General features: G+C 45.7%; 1 protein-coding gene across 2 annotated transcripts in view; it reads right to left on the bottom strand.

Moving 5' to 3' along the window:
* The window catches only part of LOC120024301 (serine/threonine-protein kinase MRCK alpha-like), a 92658-nt gene that overhangs the window by 12990 nt on the left and 63685 nt on the right, over nucleotides 1-15983 (bottom strand). Inside the window, exons 16-26 of one of the 2 annotated variants that reach the window (XM_038968511.1) lie at nucleotides 14621-14865; nucleotides 13086-13191; nucleotides 9160-9284; nucleotides 8226-8331; nucleotides 7927-8075; nucleotides 7596-7687; nucleotides 7286-7362; nucleotides 1403-1486; nucleotides 1119-1224; nucleotides 692-828; nucleotides 275-414 (exon numbers count right to left, since the gene is read on the bottom strand). In XM_038968511.1, coding sequence (XP_038824439.1) covers nucleotides 275-414; nucleotides 692-828; nucleotides 1119-1224; nucleotides 1403-1486; nucleotides 7286-7362; nucleotides 7596-7687; nucleotides 7927-8075; nucleotides 8226-8331; nucleotides 9160-9284; nucleotides 13086-13191; nucleotides 14621-14865 — 1367 coding nt within the window. The remainder of the gene's footprint in view (nucleotides 1-274; nucleotides 415-691; nucleotides 829-1118; nucleotides 1225-1402; nucleotides 1487-7285; nucleotides 7363-7595; nucleotides 7688-7926; nucleotides 8076-8225; nucleotides 8332-9159; nucleotides 9285-13085; nucleotides 13192-14620; nucleotides 14866-15983) is intronic. The other variant, XM_038968512.1, reaches the window with a different exon arrangement.

The following is a 15983-nucleotide window of genomic DNA, read 5'->3' as shown; positions in this document are numbered from 1 at the left end:
AGGAGAAAGTGTGAGAGAGAGAGAGGGGAGAGGCAGAGAGAACGTGGGAGAGATTGATTGAGTCAATCAAATAAGGGACTAAACCCAGAAGTAATTCTAATAAGCAGCCATTTCTCTCTGATAGACTGGGTTGTAGTTCAGACAGAGCTCAGGTTGTAGTCCTTGTCAGTCTCACGTCATGTCTATGACCTGACTGACCACCACACTGGGCGTTGTGGCCCTTCCCCAGCTATGGGAGTTCTAGTTCAGACAGAGCTTAGGTTGTAGTCCTTACCTCATGTCTATGACCTGACTGACCACCACACTGGGCGTTGTGGCCTTGCCCTCTCCCAGCTCATACAGGAAGAGCTTGAAGTCACACACTACGGCAACCGCCCGCTGCCAACCCTTCTTCACCCCCGTTGGCTTGGGCACCTGGGAACACACACAGGGACAGACACACACTTCAGTCTCACACATAGACCCAACCTAGTATTGACAGTGGTAAACAACCTTTAGAGACAGACATATTTTACTATACAGACACAATTAACAGGCAAGCCTCACACACAGGTCAGCCACTGGTGATATAGGGACGTTAAACGTACAAGGTTTTAGTTTTACATTTGCACTTTAATTCACAGGTACTTATTCTACCAGGAAATGTTGTTAAAAGAGTGCATAAATAAACAATCTTCGGTGTCATACGTACTCTGACATGTCCCTCGTAGGCAGTGCCGATGCCCCTCTGAGGGTCAATGCCCAATGGCCCCTTGGTCTGGTCATGTGGCACGGGGCACACTGCTGGAGCCTTGTCAGCACATGTCACGTGGCACGAGAAGTTACACACTGCAAGACCAGACAGGAGAGAATAAGGGGTTTATATCGGTTTTATATCTAGCCTCAAGAGACAGTACTCCCACCTCAGTCTTGCTCCACTTCTCCTCCTTCCATCCAAAATCCCCTGCCTTCTTCTCTTCCTTCCACCTGTTTCCCTCCATCCCTTTCCTCAGATCCCAGTCTTCCTTCCTTTATCCCTCTCGCTCCTCATTCTCCCATCTGTCTTCCTCCCGCTCTCCTCCACCCTTTATCCCCCCCTCCCTCTCTCTCTCTCTCTCTCTCTCGCTCTCTCATCGTACCTTCGCAGGTGCAGCCCTGGCGGATGAGTCCCACCATGAGAGAGGTGCACTGGTTACACTTGGTTGGAGCACTGAAGGACTTCACCACAAACTGGTGGGCTTTGGGCTGCAGGGGACAAACAAAGGAGAACAGAGGACCGGTCAAAACACATAGGACTAATACAGACGCTTTATTGAACTACAGCAACTGGTCTTCGTCGGGTCCATGGGATTGACATGACTATTGACCGAGGTTAAAACAGTAGAATGGTATTTGGGAGGTCAAAATGGATGTCAGGTCTTACCTTGGGTGATGAGCGGCCAATACTACCGTACCCCCCTGATCGCATGGTGGGGGTCTGGACTGGCCGTGGGAGGTGGTCTATCAACTAGAGGGTGAGAGAAGACAGAAAGATCTGAGTACAGCTAGGGCTGTGGCGGTCACGAAATTTCATCAGCCGGTGATTGTCAAGCAAGTAACTGGTCGGTCTCACGGTAATTGACCGTTAATTAACAAACACATTTAGCGTCTCCTGGCTTCCACACTGATAAGAACATCTACGTTTTACATTTAATATGGCCTACACCTTCACAATAAATCCATGATTTATTTTTAGACAGGTCTAAAGAAACATGATATGAAGAAAATGAAGTCTATTTCAGAAGAACAGAATAGCATACTTTGTCCTTATGTTAGGTCCTGATGTGGCTATGCCAAATGGCTGTGGGTTACACTAGTTCATTTAGCAGACACAATTTGCTTAGAATTCCATGGCATTATTTTAGAGTATGAAGAAAACAACTGAACAAAGCTGAATTAAATAGAAAGGATACTTTCTCCAAACGATTTGAGGGCGTGTGCACATGCGGCTATTCTGTGTTGAGCATTTAACAACGAAATAGGTCCTCCTATATGCTTAATTTAGAGTTATTAATGGAACTTTAGTTGTTCTACAAACATTGGGCTATCTGTTTATGATTAACACATTGTAAGGCTGCATGATGCGACTAATGATGATTTTTTTTTTTTAAGTTGCTTGAAAGGCATGTACTCTGCTTTGTTTTTTTACGCAGGCTGTACACACTTAAAGTCTCTCATTCACAATTTGACAAGCACTTGATATTGCCTCAAATTTCCCGGCGGCATACCCTTTGTGTGGCCGTAATGCATCCTAAAAAAAATCCATGCCTTTTGCGGCCAGTGGCCTTTGTGCCCTTGGCCGGGAGTGCTGTGTTGTGCCCTTCTCCCTGAGTGCTGTGTTGTGCCCTTCTCCCTGAGTGCTGTGTTGTGCCCTTCTCCCTGAGTGCTGTGTTGTGCCCTTCTCCCTGAGTGCTGTGTTGTGCCCTTCTCCCTGAGTGCTGTGTTGTGCCCTTCTCCCTGAGTGCTGTGTTGTGCCCTTCTCCCTGAGTGCTGTGTTGTGCCCTTCTCCCTGAGTGCTGTGTTGTGCCCTTCTCCCTGAGTGCTGTGTTGTGCCCTTCTCCCTGAGTGCTGTGTTGTGCCCTTCTCCCTGAGTGCTGTCCGCTCCGAAGCACCTCTCACTCACATGGCTCACCATCACGTGATCGGGTCTTTCTCTAACATCTTCTCTTTTTTGTTCTAACATGCCAGAGGCTGTTCACCTTGGAGACCTGCTGCGGATATGGAAGACAGACACGTCGGGGACAACTGCGCGCGTCCTTGTCCAATTCCGAGGTGCATATTGAAAATATTGGAAGAACTGTCCACATTTAGTTTTGGTCAGCCAACAAGATGAGTATGTCTAACGAACAGCAAAAGCACTAGCCTATGTCAATGTACTATCCCCCATAGTACAAAAATGTACCTATTCTATTCTGTACGAGAGACAAATATTCCAAACATAGTCTGGCACAGTTGTGGGATGCGATAGATCTCAAATTAATACAACCACTGGCATCAAAAATACTTTTTTTACACAATGTGGCTTAACGCAACAGATCAGAACGTTTAGCTTAAAATGTTGATCAACTATTAGGCTATTTCTTCACATTATAAGCTCAGCAATGTGCACACGGCAGTAGGCTATAAGCACAAATTTCATTAGCGGGAAAACACCATTATCAAAAGTGACCGCAAATGCGATTATGCATGTAATGCTTTAATTATAAAGGTGCATTTTTATGGTGAAAATAATCTTCCCCAAACTTGAAACTCACTCGCAGCTTATGAATGCCAGTTAGGCTCTAAACCCCTTGTAAAGCGGATTTATGTGCTTCATTTTCTTGCGCAACATGAGCTCATGGGCTCTCATGAAGTGTTTGATTAGATTTTTGATTACATTTGCATTGATGTCAGGGTGATTAGAGGAACAATAGGGTGCGGAGTACCATGCAGTTAGCAAGTTTGGCCATCAGCAGCATCAGAGCTTGGAGAAGCCTAATTACTGTGACTAAAGGGTCATGTGGAATTTGACTGCCTTCATTACTCGTGACCAATATGGTAATATGGTCACCTTAACAGCCCTAAGTACAGCACAATATATACCTAGTTTTTATTTTATGGTCGGAAAATCAGCCCTTATAGATTAAGAACAGTCTAAGATTAAGCATAATATAAGTTGAGGTCCAAAGTTCAGAGGTTAGAGTTCACCTCTATAGGCTCCACGTCGCTGGCCATGGAGGGCGACCGTGAGCGAGACTTGAGCTGGGACTTGGAGTCCTCGCCTCTGGATGGAGTGTTGGAGGGAGTGAAGTTATCCATCGAGTCCACCTGGAAAAAGGGATGAGAGAGAGAGAGAGAGAGAAATAAATGAAGAAAGGTGGGTTGCAGGACATAGAAACAGGTTGTGATGGAGTTGGTAGAAAGTAAGGAAGCTAAAAGGGACCAAAAAGCACCATCCATGCTTAGAGTAAAAAGCAAGAAAACAATTCAACCAGGTAGATGCACAGTATTATAGAGGTAAACGGAGATTGTAGTCGTAGCAGAGATAGGACTGACCAATCCATTGGTCAACGGTCATTAGGAAGCCTACAGTTTGGACCACAAACCCATGAACAATGCACATGACACGAGTGCTACACATACAGTGCATTCAGAAAGTATTCAGACCCATCGACTTTTACCACATTTTGTTACAATTACAGACTTATTCTAAAATGGATCAAATACATTTTCTCCTCATCAATCTACATCCAACAGCCTATAATAATGACAAAGCGAAAACAGGTTTCTAGACATTTTTGCAAATGTAAAAAAATTATAAAACAAAATACCTTATTTACATAAGTATTCAGACCCTTTGCTATGAGACTCGAACTTGAGCTCAGGTGCATCCTGTTTCCATTGATCATCCTTGAGATGTTTCAACAACTTGATTGGAGTCCACCTGTGGTTAATTCAATTGATTGGACATGATTTGGAAAGGCACACACCGGTCTATATAAGGTTCCCAAGAACACAGCATCGAAGGTCCCCAAGAACACAGTGGCCACCATCATTCTTAAATGGAAGAAGTTTGGAACCACCAAGACTCTTCCTAGAGCTGGCCGCACGGCCAAGAGCAATCGGGGGAGAAGGGCCTTGGTCAGGGAGGTGACCAAGAACCCGATGGTCACTCTGACAAAGCTCCAGAGTTCCTCTGTGAAGATTGGAGAACCTTCCAGAAGGACAACCATCTCTGCAGCTCTCCACCAATCAGGTCTTTATGGTAGAGTGGCCAGACGGAAGCCACATCTCAGTAAAAAGGCACATGACACCCCGCTTGGTTTGCCCAAAAGGCACTTACTGGACTCTCAGACCATGAGAAACAAGATTCTCTGGTCTGATGAAACCAGATTGAACTCTTGGTTCAATGTCAAGCGTCACATCTGGAGGAAACCTGGCACCATCCCTACGGTGAAGCATGGTGGTGGCAGCATAATGCTGTGGGGATGTTTTTCCAGTCGCAAGGACTGGGAGACTAGTCAGGATCGAGGGAAAGATGAACGGAGCAAAGTACAGAGAGATCCTTGATGAAAACCTGCTCCAGAGCACTCAGGACCTCAGACTGGGGCGAAGGTTCCCCTTCCAACTGGGTAACGACCCTAAGCACACAGCCAAGACAACGCAGGAGTGGCTTCAGGACAAGTTTCTGAATGTCCTTGAGTGGCCCAGCCAGAGCCCCGACTTGAACCCAAACGAACATCTCTGGAGAGATGTGAAAATAGCTGTGCAGCGACGCTCTCCATCCAACCTGACAGAGCTTTCGAGGATCTGCAGATAAAAATGGGAGAAACTCCCCAAATACAGGTGTGCCAAGCTTGTAGCGTCACACCCAAGAAGACGCGAGGCTGTAATCACTGCCAAACGTGCTTCAACAAATTACTGAGTAAAGAGTCTTCTTACGTAAATGTGTTAACCTTTTTGTTGTTGTTGTAATATATACACGTTAGCAAAAATGTCTAAAAACCTGTTTTTGCGTTGTCATTATGGGGTATTGTGTGTAGATTGATGAGGAACATTTTGTTTTTAATCAATTCTAGAATGTCACGTAAGTCTGTTCGAATGCACTGTAACCCATTGACCATGCCGACTGTAGCCACGAGGGACAAGAGCACAGCCACACCATACATTTGGTTTTGGGAAATCCACAAAGCCACTTGGAGGATAACGAAACAACTGCAATAAATGCACACATATACGCTACTGTAGTTTATTGGAGGACTACAGTGCAGGCCATACACCCATACATACACCATGCCTTAAAAGCAAAGACAAATACAATAAAATACTTAACTTTTTTGAAAGTCCAAATGTTGCATCTCCACAAAGCCCCATGCATAACAACCGACACAACACACACAATACATTCCCTTTCATGCAACAGACACAGTTGAGGTTCAGAGGGTGATTGGGCACAGACAAAATAACAAGCACAGAACCGCTGCTTAGCTTACTCGTCTGCCTTTGCTAGTTGGCCCAACTGATGGAGAGCGCTTCAGTGGGGGGAGGGAGAGAGGGACAGAAAAATGGAAAGAAGTCAACATTGAGAAGTCTGAAGTGGCTCTTAAATAGGTCACATTAAAAGGAATGGTAGCCTATCTATTTGCTGAGGATGTCCTTTCCACATTGCACTGAAGGACACTGCCTGGATTGGGTAATAACTCTCGGTGTCCCAAATGACACCCTATTCCCTACATAGTGCACTACTTTTGACCACAGCCCCTGATCAAAAGTAGTGAATAGGGTGCGATATGGGACATAGACTCTTGGACTAACAGGGGAACTCGTGATGGTACTACAGTGTGGAAGGGAAGCTCACTCCAGAGTGTTAAACAGTATGTTCTGTAGTGTCTGGACTCAAAGCCAAGTAGCCATGGATGGCATCAAAGAATGTCTCTATACTAAGTGGGAGGAATCGGCTCAGTATACAAACATTCTTTCAAGTCTTGACTAAATTCCAAGGAGCCCAAATTCTGCTGCTGCAAACCCCACTCACGCAATGGCTATTTTCCGTTTCTCCGCCCTTTTCCTGAACTGAGCACTTTCTCACATGGATTTAACAATGGTGGAAACTCCCTCTAGCCAACCCTTTGCTTTTAAATGCATGACACAGAGTGTGCAAGTGCACAATTTGGGAGAAGGGTGGAAAATTGGGACATAGCCAAAGACTGGGGATGCTGCTGATCCACTACTACATTCACAGAAGACTCATTGGCTAGTAGGCTTATCTACTCACACGGGACTAGCTACGACGCTCACAGATACCCACACGGACGAACACAGAGAGGTATGGTCCACTCACTCACACAAACACTGGATCCAATCACACCACCACGCTCTGAGGCAACTAGTTAGCTTATTATCCATCTACAGTCTAGAGCTCCACACACGTCAGCCACTGCCCAACAGAAACTTACGTCTTCCCAAAAATCTATTAAAGAGGATGAGGATGAGGAGAAATAATCCTGACGTAGCAGAACATGAAAGCAAGGAGAACCAAATAAAAACAAGATGTGAAATATTTACACAAATGAAATAAAGAAAATTAATTGAAGAAAATGAATGTTCTGAACAAAATCTGTTAAAAAAAATTAATTTAAAAAAAGTGAAGGAAGACACAGTCACTCAACAAAAGAAGAGAGGCCTTTAAACATTTCCTCTGATCTTTAAACAAGTCAGAGACCGTGGAATTTAGAGCAGATGATTAAAAAGCCATCCTGTCTATAAAGTGCGAGGGATGGCTACTTACATCGAACTGGTCCAAGGCTGTGGTGGGGGCGTTGAGGAAGGCCAGAAAGGAGTTCTGGGAGTCCTGGTGCTTCACACCTACACAAAACAACCCCACCAGAGACCACAATCACATCACCATGCTGTCCTAAAAGCAGCACAGAGAAAGTAGAAACATTTTGCCCTCTCCCAGTTTCATACATTGAAAGTTTCTTAGTCGGTGCTTAAGACCAGATATTCCATACATATAAAAACGAAAAGGTCGGCACTCAAACAGAACATATAGCTTTGAGAGGAGAAACACAGGTCAGAGGTGATGGTTCCAGTCTCACCCCTGCGCAGGCGGAGCTCCTCCGTCTCCTTCTTCAGCCTCTCAATCTCAGCTAGCAGGTCCTGGTTCTTAGTGTCCGACTCCTGCAGCTTACTGAGGAGACAGGAGGGTAGATGAGCCAGAGAACGTCAACAATGCCAAATCCGATCATGCAAGCCTAACAGAGTAATACTTTAGGTGCGCACTCTTGACTGACTGCACTGTACTGCCGTTGAATGTGCCCCATATCCCATGTTCCCTTTTTGAGCAATAAAGATTTTCTAAGTCTCAGCGTAGTTCTTAGACTATGAGTTTAAAGGTAGAAAAGTAAGTAAGAGCAGCAGTGGACGTACCACTCAGTGGAGATGTTCGAGGCCTTGACTTTGTTCAGTTCGTCCTGGATGGTCTGCTTGGCTCTGATCTCAGCGTCCAGTGCAGACTGCAGCTCCAGACGGGCTGACATGTCCAGCTTAGCGAACCTCCGCACCTTCCACGGCATGTCCTGCTGTAGGGGGGAGAAAGGAGGGAGGGGGGTGAAAGGGACGCAAATGAAGAAGGGTAAGTTCAATGCAGATGTGAGGAGAGGTACAGAGGTTCTTGCGTGTGTGTGTGTGTATATGTGTGTGTGTGTGTGTGTGTATATATGTCTCACCGTGGCCCTGGCACCTAGGCTGGTGTTTCTCAGTCCCTCCAGCTCCTCGGTCATCTTAGTGGCCAGAGCCTGGAGGTAACCTCGCGCATCCTTCTCATCGCTCACCCTGGAACACACGTCACACACGTCACAGAGGACACATTCACTCGCGTCATTATACAAACACACGCACTCATGTGGGCACACAGACACACACCCTGCAGGTAAGCCCTACCCTGTAGGTAGCACGCATGAACTCGTTAACCCTGTCGCACAGTCAATAAATACAGGGATATGAGCAGCCCTCACAACTCACTAAACGCAGTATACGTTGCATAAGCTATCATATCCAAACTGTCACTTTAACTGGACTGCAAGATTACAATACGGTTACGATAACTTGCCATTGCCCTCCCATTGAGTATTAGATTAAGGATATGTCCCAAGTGGCACCCTATTCCCGATATAGTGCACCGCGTTGGGCTTCGGTCAAAATTAGTGCACTATAAAGGAATAGGGTGCCACTTGGGACGAACACTAAATAGGCCCAGAGCCAGAGTTCTATGTGTACATATAGGGCACAGAGGGTTCTGAACAATCCTGGCCAGTACATACACATTTCCCCCACTAGGGGTCTCTAAGGTCCATACAGGAGCTCTGGTCGTCACTAGTTACCACCCTATCCACAACTACAGTACTAAACATAACCGTACAGTAAATCCAAAAGGCACATTTTGGTTTTCATGATTTTTTACAATATAACCAATACTGCCTTTATGGCTGTGCTATCTAGTGGAAACCAGGAGCTCTGGGCCAGACTCTATTCCTGTTTCTCCTACTGCAGTGGCCTGGAGTGGCCGGCAGGGGGCACCACTCACCACTGTATCAGTTCATTGTTACAGAGTGTGTGTGTGTGTGTGTGTGTGTGTGTCCTGTATGTCTCTCCGTCCCTCACCACTGTATGATCTCAGTGATCTGGGCCTCCCAGTGAGCAACGCTCTCCTTCTTGTCAGCCAGCTCCCTCATCTCCTCCTCCAGCTGTCTGTTGCTGCTGCTCAGCTTCTCAAACATGGACGTCAGCTAGAGGAGAGAGGACAGGACAGAGGGCAACACAAAGTCAATCAGAGCCATAGATATTATACAGAGTTTGGCAACCTCAGCAGATATTGCAATAGAACTTTAATTTGAGCCATGCTGCGCCAGATTTTCAAGCGTATGACAGGGTGGGGAAAGGCAGGGCAGGGTCGGAGAAAGAGGGACAGAGAAGAGAGGGGAGAAAAGGTTAGGGCAAAGGGTAAGAAAGTTAGGGAAGGGGGGAGGGGGCATAAAAAAAAAAAAAAGAGGGTACAGGGGAATGTTAAAAGAAGAGGGGAGAGAAGGACAGGCCAGGGGTGGATGCCAATGTAGGGTGGGTAGAGAGAAAGACAGGGAGGAGGGCAGGGAGGTGGAGAGGGGCTCACTAGTCATCTATATAATACAATTATGATTGATGACGTCATAAGTGCTGATCCTAGCCCTCGTGGCAACTGGCCATTTATAAATACCTGTAGCTAGCTTGGTAATTATAAGCTACTTGACAGTTGCAAAGGGAATGTGTTTTAGCGTAATGGTTTGACAGTGGTGAATTATTACTGCGCACATGGCAAAAATCTGATAAGTGGCAAGTAGGTTGTTGGTTGACATAGGACCAGCAAAACAATGGTAAGTGCAAGCTGACATGGACCCAGAGTTATAATACACAGTTTGAAGGATCATTTAAACAGGCTAAATATAATAGTTCCAAGGTAACCTTGCATTTGTTGACATGTGTTAAATGTATTTCCGAACGAAAGCAGCTAGCTTTAGAATAGAAAACATTTAAATATAATCTGATCATTTATAGAAAAATATATATATATATATATATAATCTGATCCGTGTGTTCTGGCTGTCATGCGGAAAGCATGTGAAACAGAATGATATGGGTCTGCGTCCCAATTGGCACCCATTTCCCAAATAGTGCATTTCCTTTGACCAGTCCCCTGGTCAGAAGTAACGCACTATAAATGGAATAGGGTGTCATTTGAGACACAGCCAACGATATGTGCTTCTCCCTATTCTTCCCTGGCACAAGTTGAGCATGTGTTCAGGAAGTGTTGGGGAATGTTCCCTATTTTCCACATACACCCTACCCTGGCTGCTATCAACTTCCAGGCATTGCTTCATACTTAATATACAATACCACAAAAACAAACATCACTTTTAATACGATACGTCAGAACTCCTACAAAAGTATTTTGCTTGGGAACTTCCAATTCTCATTCCCATTTCTCCCACTTCCAAAGTCAATAGTATGGGATCCAACGGGCCGGTCCATTTGCGTGTGTAAGAGACTGTGGTCTGTTTTGAAGGTAGATATAGATGAACAGTGATTATATTGGCTTTGCCAGGAGAGAAGGGTGGCGCCGGAGGGGATGGCTGCTGTTTTACGGAATCCTAAACAACTGTGCTATTTTGTTTGTTTTTTCGCATTGTTTGTAACTTATTTTGTGCATAATGTTGCTGCTACCGTCTCTTATGACAAAAAAGAGCTTCTGGATATCAGAACAGCGAATACTCACCTCAAACTGTGCGAAAATGTTTTCTTTAATGAGTCCGACGCGAAGGATATACTGCATCTCCGAGACCAGGCCCAAATCCCCGTCATTCACGCGAAGAAAATACACAAATACAGGGGGCAGAGATCGGGGTGTCTTGTCAGAATCCACGGCGAGTGGGTAACCCGCTTCTACCGTCAGTTCTATTGGCCAACGTGCAATCACTGGAGAATAATCTGGATGATTTCCATTCGAGACTATCCTACCAACGGGTTAGTAGGATAGGGTTTTCTGTGCATCGGCAGGACAGAACAGCAATGTCTGGTTATGTCGCTATGCTCTCAGACGAACCATCAAACAGGCAAAGCGTCAATACAGGACTAAGATTGAATCGTACTACACTGGCTCTGACGCTCATCAGATGTTGCAGGGCTTGCAAACTATTACGGAATTCAAAAGGGAAACCCAGCCGCAAGCTGCCCAATGACGCAAGCCTACCAGATGAGCTAAATGTATTTTATGCTTGCTTCGAGGCAAGCAGCACTGAAGCATGCATGAGAACCAGCTGTTCCGGACGACTGTGTGATCACGCTCTCCGTAGCCGATGTGAGTAAGACCTTTAAAAAGGTCAACATTAACAAGGCCGCAGGGTCAGAAGGATTACCAGGGCGTGTACTCAGAGCATGCGTGGACCAATTGGCAAGTGTCTTCACTGACATTTTCAACCTCTCCCTGACCGAGTCTGTAATACCTACATACCTATGTTTCAAGCAGACCACCATAGTCCCTGTGCCCAAGAAAACGAAGGTAACCTGCCTAAATGACTACCACCCTGCAGCACTCACGTTGGTAGCCATGAATTGCTTTAAAAGGCTGGTCATGGGTCACATCAACACCCTCATCCCAGAAACCCTAGACCCACTCCAATACCGCCCCAACAGATCCACAGATGACGCAATCTCAATTGCACTTCACACTGCCCTTTTCCACCTGGACAAAATCGAACACCTATGTGAGAATGCTGTTCATTGACTACACCTCAGCGTTCAACACCATAGTGCCCACTAAGCTCATCACTAAGCTAAGAACCCCAGGGTCTAAACATCTTCCTCGCAAACTGGATCCCGGACTTCCTGACGGGCCGCCGCCAGGTGGTACGGGTAGGCAACAACACATCTGCCACACTGATCCTCAACACGGGGGTCCCTCAGGGGTGCATGATTAGTCCCCTCCTGTATACCCTGTTCACCCACGACTGCGTGGCAAAGAACGACTCCAAGACCATCATTAAGTTTTCTGACGACACAACAGTGGTAGGCCTGATCACCGACAACGAGACAGCCTATAGGGATGTCAGAGACCTGGCAGTATGGACAACCTCTCCCTTAACGTGAGCAAGACAAAGGAGCTGATCGTGGACTACAGGAAGAGGAGGGCCGAACAAGCCAGTATTAACATTGACTGGGCTGTAGTGGAGCGGGTCGAGAGGTTCAAGTTCCTTGGTGTTCTCATCACCAAAAAACAAACTATCATGGTCCAAACACACCAAGACAGCCGTGAAGAGGGCACGACAACACCTTTTCCCTTCAGGATACAGAATTTTTTTTGGCATGGGTCCTCAGATCCTCAAAAAGTTATACAACTGCACCATAGAGAGCATCCTATACTAGGCGGTGTCAGAGGAAGGCCCAACAAATGGTCAAAGACTCAAGTCACCCAAGTAATAGAATGTTCTCTCTGCTACCGCACGGCAAGCGGTACCGGAGCGCCAAGTCTAGGTCCAAAATGCTCCTTAACAGCTTGTAACAATTAATCAAATGGTCAAGCGGACTATTTACATTGACACCCCCATTTGTTTTTACACTGCTGCTACTCGCTGTTTATTATCTATGCATAGTCACTTTACCCCTACCTACATGTACAAATTACCTCGATTAACCTGTACCCCCGCACATTGACTCTGTACAGGTACCCCCTGTATATAGTCATGTTATTAAGATTTTATTGAGTTACCATTTATTTTTTATTTAGTTTATTTAGTAAATATTTTCTTAACTCTATTTCTTGAACTGCATTGTTGGTTAAGAGCTTGTAAGTAAGCATTTCACAGTAAGGTTTACACCGGTTGTATTCGGCGCATGAGACAAATACAATTTCATTTGATTTGAGGTGGGGGGGGGGGGTCATATGATGCGAGAATTGGGATGTGTGTGTGAGAGGGTTACCTCAGGTCAGGGCAGTGTGTGTGTGTGTGTGTGTGTGTGTGTGTGTGTGTGTGTGTGTGTGTGTGCGTATAACATCTCACCTTGTCCAGTTCACTGGAGAGCTTCTTGTTCTCCTCGGTCAAAATGACCCTCTCCCTCTCGTACTTCTGCTTGTACTCCGTCTCAAACTCCTCACGCTCGCTTTGGCTGCCACACACACACACACACACACACATATTCAGATGTTCCATCATCACTTACACAAACACATCAACCACACACTATACCTGCTATTCAGAGCAAGGTCCAATGAATACACACATAGGCCAGATAAGGAGCATTGAGACAAAGCCCCGTCAGACATGCCATATTAATCTCAACCACATCAATACTGTTAAAGAGACTATCCAGGAGCCAGATCTGCATCCCAAATGGCAACCCATTCCCTATGGGCCCTGGTCAAAAGTAGTGCACTAAATAGGGGAGAGGGTTCCATTCGGGGCGCACACAGTTTGAACTAGGCAAGCCGGGGATGCTGGAGGGTAGAAAAACAACGGCTTACAGCTTTTTCTCCAGTGTCAGTCTGTATCAGGTGCCGTTAGGTTAGAGGAATGTTGCTTCTTGGATAGAGGCAGAGGGGGATAACACTAGCTAGATCTAAGGGACTCTAACACATGAACAAGGGTCTTCTCAGGAGCTAGGTCAGAGGAGAGAAGGTAACTAGCATTAAACTACACTGCGAGTACAGCACAGTTGAGGCCAGGGTGAAGTAACGTTAACCATGTTTACCTTGCATAAACCTCGCTGGAAAGAAGAGGACGAGTACACTGTCAGGTAAGTGCTACTACACAGAGAGAGAGTAACTGTTCTACTGAATGGGTCAACTCCATAGGCCCGTTTCCCGGTACCAGATGAACTTAACTGGACTTAAAAAGCACTTTCAATGGAAATGTTCAAGTAGACAGACAAACAACGGCAGTTAGATCTAAGGAACTCTAAGACATGTACAAGAGTCTTCTCAGGAGCAAGGTCACAACAGAGGGGTAGGGTTGTGACGATACCAGTATCGTGATACTCAGATGCATCTTAGCAAGGAACATGAAAACTTGAAGCGGACTTCATATCTTAAGGAAAACCGTTCTTAACTGCCTCATGTTGTCACGTGTTTATTGCCTCATGTTGTCACGTGTTTATTTCCCGAGCTATAGCGCACAATATTTGACATAAAGCAGGTTTTTAAAGGAGCAATGATTTTAGTCTGCTTTGTGGGTTTTTTTGTGCCATGGAAAATGTTTGTATCACGATACTGGTATGGTGACAATCCTAATAGGAGGAATCTGAGATCAAACTACACTGTGAGCACAGTAGAGTCCAGAGTGAAGTAACTTTGACCATGTTTACCTCGTATAACCCTCGCTGAAAAGAAGGGGAAGAACCCAGTCGGGCATGTATAGTATATCTCCATGTACTACAAAAAGGTTTAAACCAGAACCACATGAATGCTTTGTCTATGTCTCTAAATTGACTGTCCTATAAGTCTATGAGTGTTGTGGATATCCAATTCTACTAAGGCGGTAGCGCACATAACCCATTATACACACAAAGAAATACATGTAGACAGACAAGACAAACACACCTCTCCCTGCGCGTCTTCTCCAGTTTGTCCTTGAGCACCAGGATCTCCTTCTGCAAGGTGAGCTGCTGTCCCTCAGCGTCGCGGAGCTCCTTGCGGAGGCCCTTGAGCTCGTTGGCGTGCTGCGCCTCCCTCCTGCTCAGCTCCTCCTCGTAGAACAAGGTCTTCTTCTCCAGGTCGGCACGCAGCTTCCCCACTTCCTGGCTCTGGTCCGAGCCCACCACCGAAGCTGACGGCCCCACCTGCTTCTGGTTCAGGGGAAGAGAGGAGTTAGCCAAATACACACGTCCAGGGGTGTGTTCATTAGTGCATGCCGGAGCAAAATACTTTGCAATGGAAAAAGTTTGCTTCCTTTTGAACACACCCCAGGTGTGTGTGTTTTGTGAGTTACAGTATTGTTTCCACCCCTGTAAAAAAAAAAAAAAAACGACTTCTAGGTCTCCGAATGGGTGACGTCATCGATTGAACGCTACGCTAACTAGCTAGCCATTTCACATCGCCTACATGTGCGTTTCTGACTACAAGTCGCTCTGGATAAGAGCGTCTGCTTACATCTGTGAAGATCTGTACATGAGCAACAGAGAGTGAGAGAAAGTAAGAGAATGGTGAGTTACGTCTTATAGAAAGGGTATCTGTGTGTGTGTGTATTTGTGTGTGCGTGTGTTAGAGGTCCTCACGAATCCACCTGTACCCGAATACCCGAGACCCGATCCGGGATCCGAGTGGATTCGGATCCAGAATTCTAAATAATGTCACGGGTCTGGTTCAGATCTGATATGATTGTCACGGGTATGTGTAATTTTAACTGACTGATCTGGAAGGAGCCATACAGATCTGAACACGATTGCTGAGGTAGCGAGAGAGAGAAATTGTATCATTTATGCTGCTTCTCTTTGCTTTTCACGAGAATGCCTCGGGTAGCTTGTTGTTGGCCAATCATAAGTCATCAAAGGGGCAATAGGCTACAGTCAGAGCCTTCGTGTGTGGCAAAAGTAAAAAAAGATCTAATCAATGGAAGAAGGAATAAAAATGACGGAATTAAAACATAAAGGAGAAGTATAGGCTACAACGACCAAGAGCCAACAGGCATGCTGCTACTTTATATTCTGAATGGAGTTGTTGTTTGTAACTGTGCAGGACGAGAAAGCGCATGCAACCTCAATTAGCCTAGCTAGCTGCTAGCTAGCTAGCTGCTAGCTAGCTAGCTAGCTAGCTGCTAGCTAGCTAGCTAGCTTACTTAACTAGCTTCTCCCAGTTTGATGCAGTCAAGAAAGGTACTACGTAATCATATTTGATGATAAATAACCTTGCTATGGCAGCTGTTAGTCTACTATAGAGCGAGTCGGCTTGGTTGGTTGCCATTTCT

This window comes from Salvelinus namaycush, chromosome 29 (genome assembly GCF_016432855.1).
Source record: "Salvelinus namaycush isolate Seneca chromosome 29, SaNama_1.0, whole genome shotgun sequence".
Lineage (NCBI taxonomy): Eukaryota > Metazoa > Chordata > Actinopteri > Salmoniformes > Salmonidae > Salvelinus > Salvelinus namaycush.
This window is presented reverse-complemented; position numbering and strand designations above follow the sequence as displayed.